At 48.2% G+C, this 27,801-nt stretch overlaps 1 protein-coding gene across 1 annotated transcript in view; it reads left to right on the plus strand.

Moving 5' to 3' along the window:
• The first annotated feature begins 270 nt into the window (after positions 1 to 270).
• Positions 271 to 27,801, plus strand: part of LOC311009485 (NLR family CARD domain-containing protein 3-like) — a 35,142-nt gene continuing 7,611 nt past the window's right edge. Inside the window, exon 1 of the mRNA XM_084003687.1 lies at positions 271 to 354. Coding sequence (XP_083859813.1) covers positions 290 to 354 — 65 coding nt within the window. The 5' untranslated portion in view covers positions 271 to 289. The remainder of the gene's footprint in view (positions 355 to 27,801) is intronic.

Consider the following 27,801-nt stretch of genomic DNA (forward strand, 5'->3'; position numbering starts at 1 on the left):
GAAAGTTTAACAGGGAAATTCAGATTCTCTGTTGGTCTGTTGAACCACAAAAACACACGTCCATCAACATTAAGTCAAGTCTGCTGAATGAATAATGTGATGGTCTGAACTTCCAAACATACTGTGATAATAACGTTTATTGATAATTTCATGTTGTGGCTTATATTGTGATGAATGAAGCTTAACTAGTGAGAATCTTGGAAAAAGTATTTCCTTAAATTGTATTTATTGTATCAGGATGCAGCAGCAGAAACCAGACTCCTTTGGACCTGGACCCAGCTGTGTGTCCATGAAGAGTGACCGCTCTATGGGTCAACGCATTCTTTTTAAAGCTGAACAAGCTGCTGATGGAAGGTAAGAAATGAAAGTGAACTCTCCTTACAGGATGAATCAGGTCTAGACTAGCACCTTAAACAATACCTCTGAGTCCACCAGCCCTGAATCCTGCAACCTGTTAGGTCTTCTGAGCCACGATGATATGAGAGAGAGACAGTGTCGTTTTCAGGTCTTGGTCCAGACCTTCGTAGTCCATGTAGGGGATGTTGGGGTTGTAGCAGGAGCAGATTTGGTTATCAACAGTTAACTATCAATATCAATATGATTATCGGTATTAATAATTATATTTAATATATTATCATTAGGGGTGTAACGGTACATGTATTTGTATTTAACCGTTTCGGTACGGGGTGCTCGGTTCGGAACGGAGGCGTACCGAACGAGTTTCCATACGGACATATTAAGTAGAGAACCGCATTTGTGGAGCGTGCTGCAGCCGCACATGCGCAGTTGCGCACACCGCGACACAATAAACAGCAGTAGTAGCGGACGTCATGGCTAATGCCGCTAGCGTTGGCAACAAGCCAGAGTTGGAGGACCCTCCCGCGACATTAAGGTCTCCCGTTTGGGAACACTTCGGCAAAGCGGTTTGCCGACATTGTTCATGTGAGGTCGGGTATGTTTCAGTCAGGACCACTTTGTCAAAAAGAATCTTTATTTATTTGCACAAGTTTCATTTGGCGGTATGGTACTGTTCTGGGACTCCCTGCTCTTCCACGCGCTTGCGTGGAAAGCCTGAGGCAGGAAGAGCACCTTCCTGCCCTTCATGAGCCCTCATGAACGGCATAAGCAGGGAGCGTAGCAGCAAGAAAAACCCCAGACAGAGCAGACCAACAAGAACAATGGTAAGGTACATAACAGATGACAGGAGGAGCTGGGGTGGAGGTGGGTTGAAAAAGCTGGCAGAGGAAGCAATGAGGGAGGTCAGGCTAGAGCGGTTTAAATAGCGCGCTCTGAATGCAATTTCCCAATAGGAAGCGGGTACGGGGAGTCAGCTGAGCCGTCAGCTGATCTCCTCGGTTTTGACAGCTACGCTGTTGCTGCTGATTTAGAGCTTGACGTCGTGGCCTGCCAGAACTAACGCTACGCTTGATTTCTGGCAACACGTCAAACCTGTTGACGCATTTGAAACGGCACCACCCCCACGTGAACATCGCTACAACGGGGAGAAAGACGAGCGTAACGTTAGTGCAAACACAGCTCCCCACCGCGTTTCAACAGCCTCTCCCTGCCCTGTTCAATTTTGCACATCAGATGGAGAAAAGATTTGTTTTTAAAAAAACAGTCTGAGCCTTATTCATGTTATTTAATCTGAGCAACAACTTGAAACTATTTAGTGTTGCAACTGTTCAATTTTGCACATCAGATGGGGAAAAAATATTTTTTAAAGAAACAGTCTGTTATTTTTTTTTTTATTATTATTATTTTTTTTTAAATAAATATTTTAAATACTTGTATTTATATTTTTGAGCAGCATTCTAGCTCCAGTGCATGTTCCTACTGTTAAAAGCACAAAAGTAATAACTAGCACATTTATATTTTGCATTTTGTTTTCTTACTGTACCGAAAATGAACCGAACCGTGACCTCAAAACCGAGGTACGTACCGAACCGAGATTTTTGTGTACCGTTACACCCCTAATTATCATGATATAATCATGAATAAACGGGGCACCACCCTGGGATCAGGGAAAAGATAACCTAAAACTGTATTCAGTCTCAATATAAAGGTTTTATACTCACATGCCAATCATCGTGATCATTGGCATGGAAGCATAAAAACAATCTAACAATTAAAAAGGCGTGAAATTCAAGCACTAGCCTTCACAACCTGCTGTTATCCAGTGACATATACACAACAAGCACAAGAGACCGCTAGTTATAATATAATAAGATTTATTAAAATCAGTAATAATGATCACAATCAATAACACTGCAATTAACAAAGCCTTATTACCTAACTACCTAACACACAAAACTAAGCTAAACAGAAGGAGAGACACACGTGGAGTGTGTGTGTGCGTATGTGTGTGCGTGCGTGCGTGTGCATGTGCGTGTTACGGTGGCCCAGAGGTGTCAGGCGAAATACAAAAGCCGCAACACAAATACAAAAGCCGCAACACAAATACAAAAGCCGCAACACAAATACAAAACCCGCAACACAAATACAAAACCCGCAACACAAATACTAAAAAGCCGCAACACAAATACAAAAGCCGCAACACAAATACAAAAGCCGCAACACAAATACAAAAGCCGCAACACAAATACAAAAGTCGCAACACAAATACAAAAGCTACAACACAAATACAAAAGCTACAACACAAATACAAAAGCCACAACACAAATACAAAAGCTACAACACAAATACAAAAGTCGCAACACAAATACAAAAGCCACAACACAAATACAAAAGCTACAACACAAATACAAAAGCTACAACACAAATACAAAAGTCGCAACACAAATACAAAAGCCGCAACACAAATACAAAAGCTACAACACAAATACAAAAGCTACAACACAAATACAAAAGTCGCAACACAAATACAAAAGCCACAACACAAATACAAAAGTCGCAACACAAATACAAAAGCCACAACACAAATACAAAAGCCACAATGGAAGTGACCTCAAACACATCTCATACTACATTTTTTTTTTTTTAAACTTTATTGACATCTCGTCCTCATCTTCTCTCACATAACTGAATCGATTTCAGTTCTAGCTCCCGTTTAATGGACATTACGTATCAAAATATAAAGCATAATTAGTATTACACTTAATTCAATATTTCAAAATATTTTTGTATTATTGTCAAATGTTTTCTACCGTTTTTATGCGCGCTCTCACGCTTTCGCTTTCTTCCACCCTAGTAGCTGCTTTCCCTCGCCATATATCGCGACTATTAAGCAGCTTTTATCGATCATTAATTTTCATAGATTGTATTATTCCTCTGACCACGGAACACCAGAACCTTCACCGCGGAGACGATGGAGGCAATCGGCCGTCGGAGGAGGTACATTATTCATATACATGGCATTTGGATTTCCCTCTGAAGTAAGTAATATCACTTATCTGGTTTAAATAAGTTATTTGATTATCAATAGACAAGAATATGCATGCATAAACAAAATCAACAGACATGTTGGTTAATATAAGCCGTTTTCATATCATGTATGAGTTTGGTGGGATATTATATTATTATAATATTCACTATTAGTGAACAATTTATTAGACAAATAATCCATGTTATATATACGGGTTGCAATATGTGTATGATAAGAAATAAGTACTGTTCATCAACAAATTAACAGGAAAACATTCAGAATAAATGTAATATCTTGTGTTTTCTGTTACAGGTTGGTGCCAGAGGGCCGGACTGCAGGTCAATACTCATGTTCCACCGCTGGGGGAGGGGATTTAAGGAAGGACCTCCGTCTTTCAAGGCGTTCCAAAGAGAACCTCGTCTACTGCTTACTAACAGAACATACCTTATATATAGTTTACATTCTTTCTCCGGTGGCTGAGGAAGTTTAAGGTCTCCCCCTCCATCCTGAGGACCTTCTACTCCGCAGCCATTGAGAGCATCCTCTCAGGTTGTACCTCAGCCTGCTATGGAAGCTGCACTGCACGGGACCGAGCTGCATTGCAGAGGGTATCAAGGCATCCCTCACCACGCTGGAGGAAATGTACAGCAAGAGGGTGAGGCTGAGAGCCAGGAAAATCGGGCCTGACGCCTCTCACCCAAATGCTGGCCTCTTTACCCTGCTGCAGTCAGGCAGACGCCAACGCTGCATAAAGGCCAGGACAGACACTGAGGAAGAGCTTTTTCCTGCAGGCATCAGACTTCTCAACCATGATGGACTTTAATTGCAACTTTATGCACTTAAAAAAAAACACACACACAAAAAAAAACAACAAGCCCTCCAACTCATACGACCACAGTTGTCGTTGGTCCATGCACTCGAATACGACCTCTGGGAGCGTATTGCGGAGATTCTTCCGCAACGATAGTAGCCTAGTGGTTAAGGTTAGGGTTAGGTCGACGTGTGGAGGCGGTCTCTGCCGATGATGCACGCGCGGGGGGGGGGGTTAGGTTTAGGTCGACGTGTGGGGGGGGTCTCTGCCGATGATTGACGGGGGGCGCGCGGGGGGGGGGGGGGCAGCGCGGGGGGGCGCGCGGGGCGCGCGGGGGGGGGGGGGGTAGCGCGGGGGCGCGCGGGGGGGCGCGGGGGGGGGGGTAGCGCGGGGGGCGCGCGGGGGGGGGGGGGGGGGGGTTAGGGGGGGGGTGGGGAGGGTGTGGGGGGAAGATGTCGTGGAATCGGGATAGGTTTAGGTCGACGTGTGGGGGGGGCTAGAGGGCGCGCTATTTTGAAACGTAACATATGGTCGTAATTCGGTGCTTGACACACGACCTATGTGGTCGTTTTCTCGAGGAGGACAGTCTGAAAAAAAAACACCTGCACTTTTAAGTCATTTTTTATACTATACTTTTTTTATCAACTATTTCTCTAGCATCACCTTAGGTAGATGCCTGTTTTTTTTTTTAAATACATTACTATTTATAAAAGTCTTAGTTTTTTTTTTTTTTTGCAGTGACAGACAGATTGCTTTACCCCTTTTAATTTCACTGTATGTAAAGAATGCGTTTTTTTACAAAACATGTGATCAATAAAACTTGAAGAAAAAAAAAACAGATGGGTGCATGTCGATATTTGATGGGGGTGACTGCAACAAAGCCAACAAGCCACTTCAGCAGTCCTGGTACATCCTCAGAGTCTCCAGCAGTCCTGGGACATCCTCAGATTCTCCAGCAGTCCTTGGACATCCTCAGATTCTCCAGCAGTCCTGGGACATCCTCAGATTCTCCAGCAGTCCTGGGACATCCTCAGAGTCTCCAGCAGTCCTGGGACATCCTCAGAGGCTAGCAGCTGCAGTGTCTGCTCCAAATGTCCAGATCCCTGTGTTGCAGGAACATGATTATTGTTGGGGTTTTATTTTTGTTTATCAGTAGTGCAGTTTATAAGTAATACCACACGGTAGAAGTTCTTACAGACAAATGTTTCCTGTTAAATGTTTTAGGGATATATCTGATGATCTGTACAAATCTAAATAATAAATATCTGAATATATATATATGATTGTTGACTCATGTTTTAGGCCTGCAGGTCTATTTCCCTCCTGCTCTGGAGGAGAGACCCTGCTGCAGTGGTTGGCATCATGGCTGAGGAGATGGGGTGTAGTGGGGTAATAGCAGGTCTTTGCTCCATCACCTCATCCATGACAACAAACACTTCCAGTGTGCAGCAGTGACCTCTCCTCCCTCAGTGCTGACATCTTCAGTTCCTATAAACAACATATACATACATACAAACACTTCTCATAATCATGATTCAGCTATTCACCACTAGTCATATATTATAATATGTACTGTAATACTGTTCCACATGGGATCAACTTAATGGACTCTGATGTTTTAACACATTGTAGATAGCCTGGTTATTTATAAGAAAGACAACTTCATCTGGTTTCTTTTATGCTTCACATCAAGCATGTAGAGTTCAATACTTTAAACTGATTACAACTCACCTTGTATTTCTGCTTGAGGGTCTCCCACTTCTTCTTAGCTCATCCGGCTCCACCTTCCCTCCATCTAATGTTCTCCAATAAACATCCTATATGAAGAACAGCACGTAGAAAAGTGTTACAGTTCATTGATGATTTCTTGCTGTTCAACAGAACGTTTCATGTAGACATCTCAGGAGAGCAGCACATCTCCCATCTATATACGCTGGTGTTCAACCTTATATCATTGAGTAGCTAAATATGCAACAGTAGTAGTAAGCCCTGCATATGAGAATTATAACATTTAATACCACATTCTCTTAAATGAAGCCTCTCAGAGCAGCATTCCGCCTGCCGGTGAACTTCTCCTTATCGTTCCCTCCACCGGATGAGGCGCTCGGTGTGTGCATCCCTCCCTTTAACGAATAATGATGCGCCGTGTTAATTACCACCGTTAGTTAATATATCACCACGTTTTAACATAAGCACTATCTTTTTAGTTAACGTCGGTAAAAACGGCACATTTGCTGCTTCGCTTAAGCTCACTAACCTCTATGGTAAATTAGCGTCAGTGGGCTAGCCGGCTAGCAGGACCTTCGATTCGTTAACGTACAATTCCAACAACAATAAAGTAACGTTCATTATCAATACGATTTAAAAGTCAGCTGGAAACATAAAATCATGTTACAGTATACTTACATGTGTACGCGGTTTGTTGCTGACTGTCGCCAGAATCACCGCAGTCGTCCGCCATTATCCAGAACTTTTCAGAAGTCAGACGAGCCGCAATGCATTTTGGGAAGTTGAGTTTATCCGTGTTTTAGGTCACTTCCGTTTTGGCTTTTGTATTTGTGCTGTAGCTTTTGTATTTGTGTTGCGGCTTTTGTATTTGTGTTGTGGCTTTTGTATTTGTGTTGCGGCTTTTGTAGCCTATTTGTGCTGTAGCTTTTGTATTTGTGTTGCGGCTTTTGTATTTGTGTTGTGGCTTTTGTATTTGTGTTGTGGCTTTTGTATTTGTGTTGCGGCTTTTGTATTTGTGCTGTAGCTTTTGTATTTGTGTTGTGGCTTTTGTATTTGTGTTGCGGCTTTTGTATTTGTGTTGTGGCTTTTGTATTTGTGTTGTGGCTTTTGTATTTGTGCTGTAGCTTTTGTATTTGTGTTGTGGCTTTTGTATTTGTGTTGCGGCTTTTGTATTTGTGTTGCGGCTTTTGTATTTGTGTTGCGGCTTTTGTATTTGTGTTGCGGCTTTTGTATTTGTGTTGTGGCTTTTGTATTTGTGTTGTTGCTTTTGTATTTGTGTTGTAGCTTTTGTATTTGTGTTGTGGCTTTTGTATTTGTGTTGTAGCTTTTGTATTTGTGGTGTGGCTTTTGTATTTGTGTTGTAGCTTTTGTATTTGGCCTGACACCTCTGGGCCACCGTAGCGTGTGCGTGTGTGTGCGCGCGTGTCGAGAGAGAGAGAGAGGGAGAGATAGCTATGTGCGGCCACCAGATGGAGCTATTCCTCGCAGCGTTCAGGGGCGGAGCCACTGATGTCCCATGGGGTAGCGAGAGAGAGAGAGAGAGGTGGAGCTATTCCTCGCAGCGTTCAGGGGCGGAGCCACTGGCGTCCGATGGAGTAGCGCGAGAGAGAGAGATAGAGAGATAGCCGTATGTAGCCACCAGATGTAGCTATGTCCCTAGCATCCGCCGGGAACAGCTGGCTTAGGACACGTGTGTGCGGCGTGTATGTGTGTGTGTGTTAGCGGGACACAAACAAAGAGAGAGAGAATGCGCGAGCGATATTCTAAGGCCCAGAAGCCGTGCCGCTATCACACGGGCTCGCGTGAATGAACTGGCGTTTATTCCGCGAGACCGGTCTTTTAACTGATAGTAGAGGCTTTCTGAGCTCACGAATATGGCGGAGGTTAGTCGGAAACACTGTTACAGATATCAACCCAGCTGCGTGGGTACACGATCAGCATTCACATACAGCAGCACATGAACAAACGGACTCGGCGATCCGCGATCAGAACTTAAAACACATTAACAAGAATTACAAGCATGTCCTACACTATCGAATCTCTGCTTCTGCCCAGACAAATAGCCTCTTACTTTGTCGATGTGAGATGCGTCGATGTGAGGGTTTCGTCCCATGCGGGGATGGCGTTCCTTGACGCCGGCAACGGACAGTAGTTCGTGGGGCGCTCGTTCAGCGCCGGATCCAATTGGTTGAAGAAAACCGTTAGTTATTCTTCCTTCTGCAGGGAACGATGAATCGCGGGGCTCGGCGTTTTACTCAACTGATTTCAGACAAAGACGGGTCGAGTTATCCGTTCTGCTGGCAGCTGGGACGAAGAAAGTTTTTCTTCTTACCGCGGGGAACGGGAGAGTCGCGCTGTCGCGGTGGTCTCCTTGGGATCCAAAATGATAAACAAAAGAAAAATAAAACGAGTAGAGAAAAAGATGGGTAAAACAGTCTGTTGCTCGTCCAGCGAGCTTGGGGGAAAGACTGCGGCCTAGGACAAAGGAAAACGCTGCAGATGTAATCTTCACCTCCTGGCGTAACGCGAGTTACTTTGGAGAGAGAACGTTTTTCTGGTGGTCGCAGGATTTATAGCTCACGGCTGGTCCGGGGGACCCCCTGGAGTCCCATGCAGTTGCCAGCCAATAGGGCGCCGGCTGTGTGACGTCAGATCTCGTGACCAGGTGGAGGTGACACTAAAATGGTGGTTGTAGTTTTTTATCTCCTTTGTCCCATTGTCTGGCCGCATTGTGTAGGCTTTGTAGGCCGCATTCTGTAGTCCTAACGGTTAGGTCCCAACAGTCCCCCTTTTGGTCTGAAGGTTGAGGTGTGGGACGCAACCTTCGGAGCAACATAAGGGCCGAACCGTCCATGTATTCCTTGAAACACGTGGAAGTCCAAACAGTCTGTATATTCCATGGAAAAGAGGTTAAACAGTCATTCAGGTTAAAGTCCATAACTTGATGGAGGCATTGTCTGGACAGAGATTGAGGCAAAGTCTGGGCAGAGATTGAGGCAAAGTCTGGGCAGAGATTTCTAACTATCCAACCTATATTAAACATCACTAAGGCACAATTTATACGAACATCAGCATTATTATTTCATTCGGGAAATTTCAAACAGGACCCATTCCTATTATGAAAAACAGAACGAAGACGGAAGGAAAGCGAGGAAAAGGGGTTAGTGGTCGCTAGGCTTACTCCGGGAGGAGGTTGGAGTTAGCCTGTGGGAGGTGTGTGAAGCGTGGTGATACGAACAGGAGGGAGTCCAGTGTAGCTTGCAGCTTCTGCAGGTGTTTGTACATAATGTAGGCTATGATCGCGGTAATGATCCAGCCACTAAGCAGGAGCCCGAGGGCGGTTGCGCTGACCGGGTTTCCTTGGTAGAGTATCGGTCTACTTATGTGATTAAAGGGTGTGGTAGTGAGTCCCGTCGGTTTGAGGGTGAACAGCACTAGTTTTGTTCCTTCAACCAAAAGTGATTGTTGGAGGGTTTTATCAATCGTTAGATTGTGGCCAATGAATGCATCCATGATCTCAATCTCCGCGTTGTACCTGTCCGGGTTGAGATGATGGAGTATGATGTCATCAATGTGTATAGTAGCTCCTTGGGGAACTGTTACAAATATCGTCTGATTTGGCAAGGCTAGCTTGGTGGCGGTATCATGGCGATCGTGGGACAGTAGGACTTCAGTGGCTGGTGTGTTGACAAGCCACTTATTTCCTGCTCGCTGTACTCTTGTCTCTGCCCTTTCATCCTTGGCAGACATGCTTCCCTGGCACCTTTGTTCTGGTGATTCAGTCCTCAGACCGCAGAGGTAGGTAGTCACATCCCGGATGAAAGGATTGCTCGGACATATCCAATGGATATCTTTGGTTTTGGTACACATGTCAAGGTTGGGAATAAGGTAAAGCGAGGGGTTATGCAACGGTTGGTGGTGTTTTGAGGTGAATGTGTGTAGCATCTCTCCAAAACCCAACATTTAACACAGCTTTTAGCTTATATATATTCTGTCTCTCTATGATAGGCAGATTGAGGATGAATCCGATGCCCAGGTTCTTAGGGTCTACAGAGATCGGGATTGCACTGCCAAGACTATAAGCCAAATGTACTTGTGAAGGTTGCACCCTTGTGGTCGTAGCGGATTGGAGTACCTTCTCGACAAGGTCTAACGGGACCAGATAGGCTGGGATTTTCCCAGCGCCCAGGCTAGTAACGGATGAGCTTACCTCCCTGATGAGGTCTTGCATAAGATCTCTAACTACGCGTGCATAGGTTATGTCTTCTCTGACGATTTCTGATAAGGTTTCTACGGCATGCACAGTGTTATTGAGCAGGATGGAGTGTAAGTTGACCGTGACTATGGTCCCCTGCAGGGTCTTTCCCAAGTCCTGCAATTGTTGTTGTTGAAGGAGGATTCTCTGTTGAATTTCTGGCATCTCCTCATCGAGTTCACCCATGTGTCTTTGGAGTGTGCCTAAGCTTACTGAGTTGGCCGCGGAGAGGCCAATGGAGAAAAGAGACCCGACGGCTGATGCCGCCATGAGTAGTCCACCTAAGAACCGTTTCGGTCTTTCCTTGGCACTGAGGTCCTCCTCGGTGACCAAGAACTTCTGCAGTTGTTCAAGGATGTGAACGGTTGTCTGCCTAGTATGTTCCATGGTGTCGTGAGTTTGAGTCCCGCTTAGCCTTCCCTCCGTTAGGCGTGGGGGAAGGCGGATGTGCTTGCGGTTACATCCTACTGTGACTATGAAGAGTCTTCCCCCTTGTGGGGGGCAGACTGCCTCCCCCTTTCGGGTGTGGCAACTGTGATCTCTCTAAGGGGTGTGAAAGGTTTGTAGGGCTTGATCTGATTCGCATGAACCCACTTGTATGCGGCTGGGTGCCTTGGTTGTGAGACCCTGATGCGGTTAGCCACTGGTGATAGCTTACTGACGATCTCGAAGGGCCCTGACCAGCTTGGGAGGAACTTCTTAGAGATCCCGGCCGGCTTGGCGAATCTGAAATAGAATACCCTGTCGCCTACTTCATATTCTGTGTGAGATGTTTTCCTATCGTAGTAGGCCTTGGCCCCCTTAGAGCTAGTCTCAAGGTTTGCCTGGGCCCATGAGAATGTGGCCCTGAGATGGTTGCGTAAGTCGGTCACGTACTGGTGGGCTGTGTAGGCGGTTGCCACGCTGACGTCCTCGGGATGGTAGAAAAGATGCAGTGGGAGAGTCATCTCTCTCCCAGTCATCATCTCAAACGGTGTGACCCCCGTGGAACGGTGTGGGGTGGCCCTGATGGCCATCAACACCAGGGGCAATTTCGTGTCCCAATCTTTACCATTGCTACTGACATATTTCTTCAACATGTTAACAATGGTGCGGTTAGCCCGCTCGACTTGACCTGACGATTGGGGATGATATGGAATATGGAATTTTGCGAGCATGACCCCCCGGTGGTCAGATGGGACGACCCAGCGGGCTGGTCCGTGACCACCGTGGGTATAAACCAACAACCCTTTTTCCAGTGTCAGGTTTTTGAGCTGGGACTGGAGAGTTTGCAACTCTTTGGTCTCCGCTGGCGGGAGTTGTGCATTAACGGGTGGCAGGGTGTGCGTCATTTGCTGACGGATGGTTTAGAGCACCGGGTCGTTTTCCTGCATTGCCACCAAGTCGGTGTCTCCAAGTTTGCGACCTAGGTGAAGGGCCTGGGTGCGGATCTTGGCATCCTCCTGTGTCTCTCTTGCCCTCCGACGAGTGATGGCACTCACCGCATAAGTTTGAAGATTTGGGAGCCACTCGTTCTTGAATTCCCAAACTATGCCCTGTTCTGCCCCCAGTTTGGCGAGGCGGTCAGCCTCATCGTTGCCATCCTTGTCAGGACCGGGAGTTTGGGAGTGACCTTTGACCTTCTTCCAGTAGACAGTCAGTCCATTACCTGTCGTCAGTTGGTCACAGGCTAGGAAGAGCTCAGCGTGTTTGACCTCCTTGTTGCGGGCATTTTTCATGCCGTTCTCTTTCCACATGGGGAAGTGGCTTATGAAGCTATGGCGGGCATAGTTGGAGTCCGAGCAGACCACGACCTGTATCATGGCCTGCCTGGAGGCTTGTTGGAGGGCTATGAGGACTGCCGCAATTTCAGCGTACTGACTTGTCTTGGGGCCAAGTTGGTACTGGTTAGGTTCATCAACGCTACGGTTGGTCCACACCACTCCGACCCCAGCTTGGAGCTGGTTAGCATGGTGGAAAGAGCAGCCATCGATATAGACTTCTCTACATACATTCTCATCATAGTACCTATGAGAGGTGGGCAGTGATGGCGTGGTGACAGTCGCAGTGCGTGCATTGAGCTAGACCATGTCCCAAGGCCATCTTGTGGTTTTGGGCATACTTTACCTCAATGTCGTAGCCTTGCAGTGCCATCATCCATGACGCAATACGGCTATTGGATACCCGCCCTTCTCTCAGCCGCTGGCTGTTTAGAAAAGTGACCGGTTGGTGATGTGTCTCGATTATCACCTTCTGACCCCCGACGTAGCTACGAAAGTGTTCCACTGCCCAGACCGTGGCGAGGAGGGCTTTCTCGCAGTCGGAGAACTTAATCTCCACACCGCTGAGGGGCCGGCTTGCGTAAGCAACGACACGTTTGTCTGTGTTGTATCTCTGTGCCAGGGCGGCGCTGAGGCATTTGGAGGAGAAACTAGCCTCAAGGTGAAACTCCCTGTCTTTATCTGGGTAAGCCAGGCAAGGTGCGCAGCAGAGCATTTTTTTCAATTGGCAGAAGGACTGTTCCTGGGTCTCTCCCCAGGTGAAAGGTTGTTCTTTGCGCAGGAGGTCTGTGAGAGGTTTGGCAATCTCTGCATAGTCCTCGATGAATTGTCGGGAGTAGTTGCAGACGCCTAGGAAACTCCTGAGTTCTGATACACTGGTTGGGGCTTTGATGTCTTGAATGGCCCTCACTCTCCCAGCTAGAGGTTCAATGCCCTCAGCACCCACTGTTAGGCCCACGTACTCAACTTTCGTGCGGCACCACTGGCCTTTGGAAAGCGCCAGTTTAGCTCCTGCGGCGGAAAGTTGTGCCAGTACGTGACAGATTTCAGCTAAGTGCTCCTCGAAGGTTCGACTACTCATGAGGATGTCATCCACATAGATGAGGTTACCGCGTGCAGCCGCGTCGCTCATCGCCTTGTGGAGGAAAATGTTGAACTCGGCGGGGGAGTTCGAATACCCAAAAGGGCAGCGATTCCAGGTATACTGGCGGTTCCCAAAGGAGAAGGCAAGCTTATATTGGTCGGTTGGATCAACTTTCATTGTCCAGAAACCATTAGCGATGTCTACCGTTGAGAAGAAGCGGGCTCCCTTGACTTTAGCTAGCTCCTGATCCAGGTGAATCATGGGCCAGCGGGAGAGAGGAACCTGTTTGTTCAGTGGCCGGTAGTCGATGGTGAGACGCCATTTCCCAGTGGGTTTCAAGACCGGCCAGATTGGAGAATTATATGTTGAGTTGCATTCCCGGATGATTTGCTTCTCCAGCAATTTGTCCAGGATGTCTCGGATAGACTCGTATGCGGCTAATGGGATCCTGTACTGGCGTACAAAGGTCGGTGGCGCATTCGGATCAGTGGGGATGCGGACCGTGTGAAGTTGGGTCTCCCCACAGTCCTGCGAGTCTCAGGAGAAGATCGGCAGGAAGTCGTGGAACAACTTCCGTAGCGCGTCTCTCTGGTCCTCGGTAGTGAGGGCATCTGCTTTGGCAAGCTGTTGGGTTATCTCAGACTCAAAGCCCGAATAGGGTTCCTCAGGTGGTTGGTGTGTCTCACCTGAGGTAGCTTCGGTCGATTGAGTCGTTAACGCGTAGACGACCAGATCACCCCCTTTTCCCAGTGCTGTGCCACAAATGGCTTCCCCATGAAGGGTTTCATGGCGGGCCATGGTGATCATTGCGGTTGGGAACGTGAAAAGGACATTGTCTAAGTTTTTACTCCTGGCTAGGGAGGGAGGTAACTCTCCTATGACTGGTATGGTCAGTTCAAAGTCATGGAAAGAGTTGTCGACCAGCATCCCTATTGGTTTTCGTGCTCCCACCTGGATTGGGGCATGCGTCAAGTTTTGGACCAGGATGTAGATTGAACGATTGTTCAACTCAAGCAGGGGCATGCCACAGACTGTAAGGTTAAGTTCCCAGAAATGGGGTAAGGGCTGGAAGAATGCTTGGGAGCCAGGCATCTTCTGTCCCTTAAGGATGGCGAGCCGGATGGGGACACCTGCGGTCCTGGCAGGGACCATCATGTCAACTTCGCTGACAACCTGACATGCCTCTGGGATGGTTTGGCCTGATGTCAGGTGTTCAAGTTCAATGGGCAGGGGCTCGCTCTTAGCATTAGCCTGGGACCAAAGAATCTGATTGACCGTGTCCAGTTTGGTGCCAAGTCTGACCAGAATATCAGCACCTAAAAGGAATGGTGGATGTAGTTTGGGCACTACGCTTATGAAATGGTCAACCTGTTTCTTCCCAATACGGATCAAGAGGGCGCACACTCCCACCGCCTTAAGGTGAATCTGCGGCGATTCTGCAGAAAGGAGGTGGTGGTTGAGAGGCGCGAAAACTGGGAGAGGTTGATGCTGGCACAGATGGTGGTACAGATCTTGACTGACGGCTGTCTTCTCTGACCAAAGCCCCAGGATCGCTTCTGGGACATGGGTGTCATTGGGGGCTGTACAGTGCTGGGTTTCGGTTCTCCAGTGGACACAGGAAGGATCCGTGGTGTCGGAAAGCGCTCAAGTCGCCGGCTTGGAGTTGTGGGCTCGCAAGCGGTGCGGTTCGAGCAGAGCCAGGATTAGGCTCTGGAAAAGGCATCCTCATTGGTAGAGGGTCTCTGGACTCTTGGATGACGGCGACTCGTTCGTCGGAGGCCATCAGGCCACCTGAGGGGTGGAGCGGTTTTGGCGTCTCGACCTGAGCCCAGATGCGCCCCTGATGGCAGTCGATAAGCGGTGCCAGCCGGTCCAGGAGATCCTGACCAATGAGAAGTGGTTCGGTGTCAATGGCACAAATGTGGATGGGGTCCACAAGAGTGACTCCCTGAAACGTGAGGTCCACCCACGCACGTTCTGTGATGGGTGACCTGTCCTGCGTGTAGCTGGTGATGCTAACGTGGCAGGGCTCAATTTGAAGTGGTTTACCTAGGGAGAGCATGGTTCGGGTCACCTCCGCAAAGGTGCGTTGGCACATTAGACTGATCTCAGAGCCTGAGTCGAGTAGGGCGAGGATGTTGACACACCCCCCTACCACCACGAGGTATAAATGCGTCTAGCGTGGCCTTTGCGAACAAGATCTCCTAGGAAAGTCAAGAAAGGGGGTTGCGACGGGTCGATGGCCTTGGTTGCCGAGTCTGATTTTGGTTCCCCCGCCCATCCTACCAAGCAAACCTTGGCGGTGGAAGTGGGAACGGCCCGGCCTAGTCATGTAGGCGGAGGCTTCGTGTCCGGGTTCTTGCCGGGCTTTTGTGGGGAGCTTGGTGCCGGCTGTGACCATTGGGCCGGGTTGAGCCGCTAACCCTATCGCTTTTGTCAGCTTGTCGACCAGGTCGTCCATGTCTCTTTCTTGCATTCGGGAGTTTTTCGTCCCGGAATTATACTTACCCTCTTGGTTGCGTTCAAACTGGACCTTATTCCTGGGGTTATTTTCGTTCCTGGGTTTTGTGTGATTCCAGGAGCGTGCGTTCCGCCCACCCCCTTGGTTCTGTCGCCATTGTTGCTGGTTAGGTTCCCGGTGTGTCTGTTGTACTGGTCTGGTACTTACCCTTGGCTGAGGCACTTCATCTCCCTCCAGCCCTAGGCCTGTGTGTTCCGCAGTTTGGATCCCCAGGACTCTGGCGTCCTCCCCGGGTGACCTTGTGGGTCGCATCCGGGTTTCCCATGACATCTGTGCGAAATTACGAACCTCTTGCATGGTGAGTCGGTACGTCCTGCAGTGCATGGTGACATCGTAGCGCACACTTTCGTGTAGGTTATGCAGGAAGAGGGCCTTGAAGGCAGGCTCTTCCTCCACTCCTGGGGAGTTACGGCCCTGAGCATAGGCGGCCCTGAAGCGCCTATAGTACTCCCTGGGTGGTTCCTGCTTCCTGTGTAGAACAGCGAGGGCGCCGAGCGTGGCGGAGGCGGGGTCCCTGTACCGGCTATACTCCTCCTTGAGTGCCTCACAAAGTCTGGAGTATCGGTCCCGGTTTCTGGGTGCGAGTGTTTCTATGAAACTGTGGACATGTCTGGTAGTGGTCTTCCAGATTAGCTTGAGCTTCTCGCGTGAGGAGGAATGGGGTAGGTCACGCAGACAGTGGTCTATCTCTTTGAGATAGCCATCAATATCCGACTCTTTTTGAGTCGGATCAAACCGTTCGATGTCTCTGGCGAGGGACTCTAACTGTCGGGTGCGCAGGCCATGGTTTGCGGCTGGATATGGGCCATCTGATTCACTTGACGACCTGTTATCACCACGGTAATTGTCTCGGACAGAGTGACCCCTCCCCCTTGGAGGTGGGGATGGAGTCCGAGGCATGCGTGACTCTCCTAACGAGTGTCGGTGGTGGGTACGTGGGAATCTGGAATCCCCCGTCGAGCTCCGAGCCACTGGGAAATGGCTCAGACTTCGGCGTGGGGACTCGTCCCGTTGGGAGTAGCTCCACTTGTGAGGTGGGGCTTCTCGTTCCAGTGGGTGGGTGGATGGTGGCGCCTGGTAGCGCCGACGTTCGGCCTCTTCCGACTGTACAAGTCTCTCCCTGCGCATGGGACGGCGGTGTGCGTCCGTGGGGGGCGCGGTTTCAAGGTCCGACAGGTCAGGCATATCCGTGTCTGGGGGTGTACCTACCTGGGCAGCCTGAGTTTCCTCACGCTGGAGTTCTCTCTCCTCCTCCCTGCATGGCCTGCGGAGGGCTTCTGTAACAGGCATTGAAAAATGGCTTGTATGTAAAACAGTTACCCCATCCCATTTTTTTGTTTTATTACATATAAACCTAATGGTACGAAGTTATATCTTCATGCCACTAGATGGCACTGTTGTGCGGTGGCACCTAGTGGGTTGTCATGGAGACCGTAGCTCAAGAACTCAGAATATAAACGCTGTTTACTTGAGAAAGACATAACTTGTGTTGCTCTCCACTTCCTTTAACCCACAGGTATGTTTTTGAACTGTTTTAACTGTGACTAATATAGCAAACAAATCTGTAAGCAATACGTTCGCTCTTGTAATGCTTGGAAAGCTCTGTGGTGATTTTTAAGTGTTTTGGATGTTGTTGCTGAGGTTGTTGCCGGCGAGCTAACAGAGGCTGCTTGTCGTTGGCCAGCCGCCGTCAGTGAAGGTTCCGTTCTCTTGTCATGTTAATGTTTAAGTGTATGTAAAATGTATGTGAAGTTTTCCTGTACTTTGTATCGTTTTGTTTGTCCAGCCAGTGCTCTGTGCCGACTTATGTCAGTTTCGTTTGTCGGACACTGTCAATGTAGCAGTTATTGCCGTTAGTGTCTTCAGTTGGTGTGCGCATGCATGTAAACGCCGGCTGCCGTTCGCGTCGTCAGTTGGTGTGCGCGTTCATGTGAGCGCCGGCTGCCGGCAGTGTCGTCAATTGGTGTGCGCATTCACGTGAACACAAGACGTGATGTTCGTTCGGCATCGTATTCTATGTGCCACTTTGAAGCATGTTATTAATTTATTATACTATGATGTTTGTTCTGTATTTGTACTGCTGTGAGTTTCATGATCTTCTCTATTTAAAGGGTTCTGTTGTGTGTGAGATGTATTGTGTAGGATATATATTATTGATCTACTTGTGTATTTGTTTTTATGATCTTCCACTGCCATTTACAGTATATATAATTGTTGTTGTTGATATTTACTATAATGATGTTCAAATATTTACTTGATCAAGAACTCAGAATATAAACGCTGTTTACTTGAGAAAGACATAACTTGTGTTGCTCTCCACTTCCTTTAACCCACAGCGCAATCCAGCCTGTGGTCTTTTTACCTGCCCAGATACCCCCTAGGTCTGGCGCCGGTAACAATTGGGGGCTCGTCCGGGATTTAGCATCCAAGAGCAGGGTGAGCGGTCACTGTGACAGTGAGACCAGGTGTCCCAGCTTCAGGGAAGGCTGCTGCGTTGAGCGTCATCCAGAGAGCGTCAGTCACCGGTGAGACATCACGATGGCCAAAGTTACTCCACGGCGGATGCTGATCTTCCAGATCCACAAAAGACTTCCAGCGCTGAATTCCAGTCAACTGCAGTTGGTTGCCAGTTCGGTTGAAGACGGCAGCGAGAGCACTGAGGACTTCAGTGAACCAGAGCTGTATGACTTCATCGTCGACTACACCAAGAGCGAGAGGTTGAAAGCGATGGAAGATGAAGGCATGGCTCAACTCCTCTCCCTCCAGGACCTGCTGCATGAACTGACATCGACAGACGCTGGGCCTTCTGAGGTTCCTGTTTCCACCGTTCACATGGACGGCACAGGTGACATTCACACACACCCGTCATCCAAGGACATGCATATACACACATCACCCATGGACATTCAGGCACCAGACACTCTGGGGATGCCAGCCCAGCCGAGTTTCGCTGGTAACCGCAGTGTCCACCATGGTAGGTCAAGCTTGTCCTCCAGTGTAACAGATCAGGTTGTAAGGTTGTCTGATGTTACTGCTCTGCTCCCACGCAGAGAGTGTAAAATGCATGGTGGTCAGATATCTGATACAGGTTCTGACATGTCTTTTAAGGGTCTTTGTAAGCAGATTGATACTGCTTCACAAGAAGGGTTTATTGAGGCTGAGGTTATTAGAGCAGTTCTCAAAATAATTAAACCTGGTACACTTAGAGAAATGCTAACTAACCATGATGACCTAACCGTTAATGGGTTAAAAAGGTTCCTCCGCTCTCACATCAGAGATCAAAGTGTAAGTGAGCTCTTCCAAGAGTTAAGCAATGCTAGACAGCACGACAGGGAGAGTCCACAGCAAATACTGTATAGGCTTATGGGGTTGAAACAGAGAGTTCTTTTTGAGTCACAGCAGCCTGGTGTAGAGTTTAGCTACGACAAAAGGCTTGTACAGGGTACATTTCTACACACACTCTACCAAGGTCTAAACGAGAGAAACAGCTATGTCAGACATGACATCAAAACGTTTGTTACTGACCAGCAGATTAGTGATGACTTTCTGTTACAACAAATGACTAGGTCAATGATTGAGGAAGAGGGGAGGTTAAAGCGACTGGGTGCTGTAGCTAAGTGTAGACCAGTGACGGTAAGCGTTGCTCAACATGACGGTGGACAGACTGACATGATTACACCGACTCTAGTTGATGCCGAGTTACAGGCTAACCGTGAAGCTATCAGGCAACTGACTGCACAAGTGTCTTCACTGACCAGACACATGACTCTAGTTGACAGGTCGGCAGAACACATGCAGTCTGGCAGCCATAATACCTCATCTAGTCGTCTCCAGCCACTGTCAGTCGACAAAAAGGGTAGATGCCAGGACTGTTTATCAAGCGGAACCATGAGCTGTCCCCATTGCTTTGTCTGTGGCCAGGCAGGACACCGAGCCATTGGCTGTTTACAAAGAAGGTCATCGGGAAACGGGAAGAGGTCACAGGAGAAGGGCAGCCAGTGACCGTGAACAGTGTTATGCCCTCAGTTAAGCTCAAGCCGTCAGTCTCACCATGCCTATCAGACCCAAAGAAACGTATTGCACAGCTCATAGGGAAACGTTGTACCGTCTCCTGCAACATCAACGGTCTACCTATTGAGATGCTTCTAGACTCAGGCGCTCAGGTGACGATGGTCAGCAAAACCTGGATAGACAGTGCATCACCCCATGTCAAAATCCAACCACTTCAGTCCCTCTTTGCCGATCAGCCTCTTGAAATTTCAGCAGCAAATGGTACACAAGTTCCCCTGGATGGCTGGGCTGAGGTTGACCTCCAGATTTGTAGTGAGCACCACGGATCTGTGACAATTAGAGTGCCCCTACTTGTCAGTCCAAGCTGTCACTGTCCCCTGTTAGGTAGCAACGTAATAGCCGAGATCGTCAAAGAGCATGATAACACCCTTAATGTGACTGCGATCCTGACAGATGCTTTAAGTGTCCCCGAGAACACCGTTGAGGCTTTAGTCTGTGCCCTCCAGATCCCAAACACTGACGAGACAGCCTTGTGTACTGTGCGTACCGGCAGGAAAGGTGTCACTATCCCTGCTGGTCAGGTCTACGAAATCAGATGCCGGGTCAGGGGGTTGTCAGAGAATCGTACCATGCTGTTCCAGCCTCTCATAGAGAACAACTGCCCTGAGGGTCTTGAACTGTTTCCTGCTCTAGTTGACATTCCTTGTGGGCCAACAAAATGCATTAAAATTCCCATCCAGAATGCAGCCCGACATGCCATTTATCTCACCCAGAGAACCGCTCTCGGCACTCTTGAAGAGGTGGCTGTTGTGAAACCGATCATGAGCCCTGAACGCACTCAGTGTGAAGTTGTCCAAACCTTTTCAGCTCAGATAAACACAGATCCAGCTACTTACCTGAATGATGAGCAAAACAGACAGACTTTGCCTAAAATCAAAGACAGATGGCACCCCCCTGTTGACGTATCCCATCTGGAAGAGGATGAACAGAGAGTAGTGAAGGAAATGTTGTTCGAGGAGTCAGACGTGTTTGCCAAAGACGATGCTGACATTGGTTGTATTCCTAACCTACAACTTAGAATCAACCTCACAGATGATACACCTGTTCAAAAGTCTTACAATGCCATTCCAAAGCCCTTGTACCGAGAGGTAAAAGACTATGTTCAGAACTTGCTTGACCGTGGTTGGATTAGGAAATCCACCTCAGCTTACTCTTCTCCGTTGGTCTGTGTAAGGAAAAAGGACATGAGCCTGCGGCTCTGTGTTGACTTCCGTGGGCTGAACAGCAAGACCATCCCCGACCGTCATCCACTTCCACGCATCCAAGACCTTCTGGACAACTTAGGAGGCAACTCATGGTTCTCCATACTTGACCAGGGCAGTGCCTACCACCAAGGCTTTGTTGAAGAGAGCTGCCGTCACCTCACTGCTTTCAGTACACCTTGGGGTTTTTACGAGTGGGCACGCCTCCCATTTGGCCTCACCAACGCCCCAGCAGCATTTCAGCGCTGCATGGAAGACATACTCGCTGGTCTGAGAGATGAATGCTGTTCTCCGTACTTGGATGATGTCCTCTGCTTTTCCAAGACGCTCCATGGGCATGTTGAGGACTTGAGACGAGTGCTGTGTCGCCTACGAGAGCATGGTGTGAAGCTGCGCCCGAAAAAGTGTGAGCTGTTTAAACGCCAAGTGAGGTATGTGGGACGTCTGGTCACAAGCGAAGGTGTTCAGATAGACCCCAAAGACCTGGAAGCGGTGTTGCAGATGAAGGAGAGACAGCCAAAGAATGTGGGAGAGGTTCGAGCTCTACTAGGGTTCTTGGGATACTATCGATCCTTCATCCAGGACTTTTCCAGAATAGCCCGACCACTGTTTAAGCTCCAAGAACAGCCTGCTGAGTCCAACAAGTGTCCTGTTACCGCAAAGTCCACCCAGAAAGGCAAGAACAGTGGCCAGTTACCATCCAGGACACCAGTTCTGTGGACCCCTGAACACAGTGCTGTTGTGTCCTACCTTGTGGACATGTTGATCAAGCCCCCCATCTTGGCCTACCCCGACTTCACTTTGCCATTTGTCCTGCACACCGATGCATCCAATGAAGGTTTGGGGGCTGTGCTCTACCAAGAACAGGATAGTAAACTCCGGGTTATCGCTTATGGGTCCAGGTCACTCATGCCTGCTGAAAAGAATTACCACCTCCATTCAAGTAAGCTTGAGTTCCTTGCACTGAAGTGGGCCATCTGCAATAAATTCCGTGATTATCTGTATTATGCACCAACTTTCACTGTGTATACCGATAACAACCCCCTCACTTATGTTCTGAGCACGGCCAAGTTGAATGCTGTCGGACACCGCTGGGTTGGTGAATTAGCTGACTTCCACTTTACCATCAAGTACAGGCCAGGCAAGGCAAATGTTGATGCTGACACCCTGCCATCTGGCAGGGGAACAAAGCTGAGAGAGATCAGGATGTGCCGTGGGCGGCTGCCCTTCAGATCTCCGCCAGTGACGTTCCTGCAGTGAGTACGCCCATGTTCACACCAGAGGACATCAGAAATGCCCAGAAAGGGGATGAGTCTATTGGCGAGGTGATCCAGTTGAAAAGAAGTGGATGGAATCCTAGAGACAAAGACCAGAGGCCAATACAACCAGGAACACAACGGCTCATACATGAATGGAAAAGGCTCAAACTGGAACAAGGAATTCTGTACAGGCAGTCAGGACAGAATCAACAGCTAGTCCTTCCCAAAGCACTCAAGTCAACTGTGCTCAAACACCTGCATGATGATATGGGGCAAGTCAGGGCTGACAAAGTCATCCACCTTGCAAGGCAGCGATTCTACTGGCCCTTTATGCAGCGGGACATTGAAGACTACGTCATCCACCAGTGCTCATGCATTAAGCAAAAGCGGCCCGCTGTCCATGAGAAGGCACCAATGGGCTCAATCACAACTAGTGCCCCTTTTGAGCTGCTCTCTGTTGACTACATGCACCTGGATCCTAGTAAAGGAGGCTATGAGTACATCCTGGTTGTAGTAGACCACTTCACCCGTTTTGCTCAGGCCTACCCAACTCGAAATAAATCTGGCAAAACAGCGGCTGAGAAGATCTTCTATGATTTCATTCCACGCTTCGGGTACCCTCAAAAGCTTCACCATGACCAGGGCCGGGAGTTTGAGAACACCCTGTTTCAGAGACTCCAGCAGCTGGCAGGAATTTCTCACTCTCGAACTACTCCTTACCATCCGCAGGGGAACCCTGTTGAACGCTTGAACAGGACGCTTCTCCAGATGCTGAGAACGCTCCATGAGGAAAAGAAGGCAGAGTGGAAAGACCATCTCCCCAGCATAGTCCACGCCTACAATTGTACAAGACATGAGGCAACGGGCTACTCACCTTTCTTTCTCCTCTTTGGAAGACATCCTCAGCTCCCCATTGACCTGATCTTCAACCTTGACCCAGATCGGAAAGCACAGACACGGCAGGAGTATGCCCAGACCTGGGCTTCCCGGATGCAGGAGGCATATCGGATTGCCTCAGAAAACAGCAAGAAGTCATCAGAGAAAGGGAAAAGGCACTATGACCAGGGTATAAGGGGAGCTCTGCTGCAGCCAGGTGATCGGGTGCTTGTCAGGAACCTGTCCGAGAGAGGTGGCCCAGGCAAACTCCAATCTTACTGGGAAGGAAAGACCCACCGTGTCATCGAGAGGCTAGGAGATGGTCCAGTTTATCGTGTCAAAGCAGAAACAGGTGACCAAACCCTTCGTGTCCTCCACCGCAACCTCCTCTTGCCTGTTAGTGACTTACCAGTCAGCCATGAGGAACCTGACGCTGGCGTTAGGAAGAAGCCACAAGGACAGAGACAGCATGTGCCGCCAAGAGAAACCACCAAGTCAGACTCCAGCACCTTCGGTGATGAGGGCGAGTGCTCATACAACCTCAGACCATTGCCTGTGTATGAGAGGAAGGATGTCGAACACCACTTGCCTCAACGAAAGCTACGCAGCAAGCTGAGGGCTGTGGCTCCAGCATATCAGCCGATGAACCGAACGCTGGAGTCTGAGGATGTCTGGCAGGCAGAACCATCTGACCCTTTGACGACAGCAGAGCCGATACCTGTACCACCAAGGGCGGATCCGTCCCCAGCTGTGGAAGGACAGGAACAACAGAGGGATGATGCTGTGGAGAGTGGAAGTCCTCAGGATCCTGAGACATACGTTGTGCCTGTTCCTCAGCCAGTGCAAGTAGTAAAACAGCAACTGCGGAGATCCACCAGACCAGTGAAACCCAGAAACATCTTCATGTATGACCAGTCAGGAGAACCTTCCTACCAGCCCTGGAGAATGGGAACAAATGCCATGTACTGTGTCCCGCATCCCATGCCAACCTACCCAGTGTTTCCTGAGATGTGCTACTACCCTCTCCAAGCTGTATGGACATACGGAGGAATTGACAGTGGCCAGAACATTGAAATGGACAATCTTACTTGCACACTACTTACCTGTGACTGACATTGGACAGATTCACCTCCTGTTCATACTGATGTCCCGTAGATACTGTACCTGACTTTCCGACTGTCGTCATAGGTAGTTGTAGATGTCAGGAGACATCTTTTAAAGTGGGGGAGAGTGTAACAGGCATTGAAAAATGGCTTGTATGTAAAACAGTTACCCCATCCCATTTTTTTGTTTTATTACATATAAACCTAATGGTACGAAGTTATATCTTCATGCCACTAGATGGCACTGTTGTGCGGTGGCACCTAGTGGGTTGTCATGGAGACCGTAGCTCAAGAACTCAGAATATAAACGCTGTTTACATGAGAAAGACATAACTTGTGTTGCTCTCCACTTCCTTTAACCCACAGGTATGTTTTTGAACTGTTTTAACTGTGACTAATATAGCAAACAAATCTGTAAGCAATACGTTCGCTCTTGTAATGCTTGGAGAGCTCTGTGGTGATTTTTAAGTGTTTTGGATGTTGTTGCTGAGGTTGTTGCCGGCGAGCTAACAGAGGCTGCTTGTCGTTGGCGAGCCGCCGTCAGTGAAGGTTCCGTTCTCTTGTCATGTTAATGTTTAAGTGTATGTAAAATGTATGTGAAGTTTTCCTGTACTTTGTATCGTTTTGTTTGTCCAGCCAGTGCTCTGTGCCGACTTATGTCAGTTTCGTTTGTCGGACACTGTCAATGTAGCAGTTATTGCCGTTAGTGTCTTCAGTTGGTGTGCGCATGCATGTAAACGCCGGCTGCCATTCGCGTCGTCAGTTGGTGTGCGCGTTCATGTGAGCGCCGGCTGCCGGCAGTGTCGTCAATTGGTGTGCGCATTCACGTGAACACAAGACGTGATGTTCGTTCGGCATCGTATTCTATGTGCCACTTTGAAGCATGTTATTAATTTATTATACTATGATGTTTGTTCTGTATTTGTACTGCTGTGAGTTTCATGATCTTCTCTATTTAAAGGGTTCTGTTGTGTGTGAGATGTATTGTGTAGGATATATATTATTGATCTACTTGTGTATTTGTTTTTATGATCTTCCACTGCCATTTACAGTATATATAATGGTTGTTGTTGATATTTACTATAATGATGTTCAAATATTTACTTGATCAAGAACTCAGAATATAAACGCTGTTTACTTGAGAAAGACATAACTTGTGTTGCTCTCCACTTCCTTTAACCCACAGCGCAATCCAGCCTGTGGTCTTTTTACCTGCCCAGATACCCCCTAGGTCTGGCGCCGGTAACACTTCCTCCCTCTCCACCTTCAGTTCGGCCACTTCCTGTCGCAGGGAGGTGGTCGCATGACCCAGTCGATTGATTAACTCCTCGTCCTCAGCTTTCTGCAGTTGTGCTCTGCCCTGAGACAGGAGGAAGATTCGACCCACCACGTCAGCGATTGTGCGTTGTGGTTTCCCTGCCGGGTGATTAACATAATCAACAAGCTCCTGCAGTTGATCATTGCATGCCACTACATCGTAGTGCTCAAGGTTTTCCCTGTCCTCAAGGGACAGGTGGAGGAGACCAGCGACTGCATCCTGCAGGTCTGCGTCGACTGATACCTGGGGAGTCTCAGCTCATTGTTCTTTCGGGCCGTAGTTGCTCATTTGACCTCTAGTAAAAGGCAGAACCCGGTGGCTTCACTTGTTTGGTTTTAACAGCGAGAAAGAATGTATGTTGTTATGCTGATGTGGGTGCACAGGTGAGCGGCGTCGACCTGTGACTTACAATGGAAATGTTAATACACTTCTACAGTCTGTGGACTGTAAGTGAGGTGTCTCTAGCACCTCTGGTGAGTGATAACAGTGTTATAACGCGTCTTAGTATCCCTAACCCTGTGTTTGTTAGTATTGTTGTTAAACAATAAATGGCTAATCACAACATGCATATGCAACCCTCAACTGTACTTGCTTGGCAAATAGTAATGGGGAACAAACAAATCGATCTTTGAAAATCGATTTCTAAACAATCATATTCATAATAATAATATTTGCTATTATTATTATTACTATACCTCTCAGGTTATTGTGCATAAATCTCTGGATAAAGCTGGTTTAAGAAGGCCTCACACGGGGCACCAATTATGTTGGGGTTGTAGCAGGAGCAGATTTGGTTATCAACAGTTAACTATCAATATCAATATGATTATCGGTATTAATAATTATATTTAATATATTATCATGATATAATCATGAATAAACGGGGCACCACCCTGGGATCAGGGAAAAGATAACCTAAAACTGTATTCAGTCTCAATATAAAGGTTTTATACTCACATGCCAATCATCGTGATCATTGGCATGGAAGCATAAAAACAATCTAACAATTAAAAAGGCGTGAAATTCAAGCACTAGCCTTCACAACCTGCTGTTATCCAGTGACATATACACAACAAGCACAAGAGACCGCTAGTTATAGTATAATAAGATTTATTAAAATCAGTAATAATGATCACAATCAATAACACTGCAATTAACAAAGCCTTATTACCTAACTACCTAACACACAAAACTAAGCTAAACAGAAGGAGAGACACACGTGGAGTGTGTGTGTGCGTATGTGTGTGCGTGCGTGCGTGTGCATGTGCGTGTGCGTGCGTGTCGAGAGAGAGAGAGAGGGAGAGATAGCTATGTGCGGCCACCAGATGGAGCTATTCCTCGCAGCGTTCAGGAGCGGAGCCACTGATGTCCCATGGGGTAGCGAGAGAGAGAGAGAGGTGGAGCTATTCCTCGCAGCGTTCAGGGGCGGAGCCACTGGCGTCCGATGGAGTAGCGCGAGAGAGAGAGATAGAGAGATAGCCGTATGTAGCCACCAGATGTAGCTATGTCCCTAGCGTCCGCCGGGAACAGCTGGCTTAGGACACGTGTGTGCGGCGTGTATGTGTGTGTGTGTGTTAGCGGGACACAAACAAAGAGAGAGAGAATGCGCGAGCGATATTCTGAGGCCCAGAAGCCGTGCCGCTATCACACGGGCTCGCGTGAATGAACTGGCGTTTATTCCGCAAGACCGGTCTTTTAACTGATAGTAGAGGCTTTCTGAGCTCACGAATATGGCTGAGGTTAGTGGGAAACACTGTTACAGAAATCAACCCAGCTGCGTGGGTACACGATCAGCATTCACATACAGCAGCACATGAACAAACGGACTCGGCGATCCGCGATCAGAACTTAAAACACATTAACAAGAATTACAAGCATGTCCTACACTATCGAATCTCTGCTTCTGCCCAGACAAATAGCCTCTTACTTTGTCGATGTGAGATGCGTCGATGTGAGGGTTTCGTCCCGTGCGGGGATGGCGTTCCTTGACGCCGGCAACGGACGGTAGTTCGTGGGGCGCTCGTTCAGCGCCGGATCCAATTGGTTGAAGACCAATAACCGTTAGTTATTCTTCCTTCTGCAGGGAACGATGAATCGCGGGGCTCGGCGATTTAGTCAGCTGATTTCAGACAAAGACTGGTCGAGTTATCCGTTCTGCTGGCAGCTGGGACGAAGAAAGTTTTTCTTCTTACCGCGGGGAACGGGAGAGTCGCGCTGTCGCGGTGGTCTCTTCGGGATCCAAAATGATAAACAAAAGAAAAATAAAACGAGTAGAGAAAAAGAGGGGTAAAACAGTCTGTTGCTCGTCCAGCGAGCTTGGGGGAAAGACTGCGGCCTAGGACAAAGGAAAACGCTGCAGATGTAATCTTCACCTCCTGGCGTAACGCGAGTTACTTTGGAGAGAGAACGTTTTTCTGGTGGTCGCGGG

This window comes from Eutrigla gurnardus, assembly GCF_963514095.1.
Source record: "Eutrigla gurnardus genome assembly, chromosome: 23".
NCBI lineage: Eukaryota > Metazoa > Chordata > Actinopteri > Perciformes > Triglidae > Eutrigla > Eutrigla gurnardus.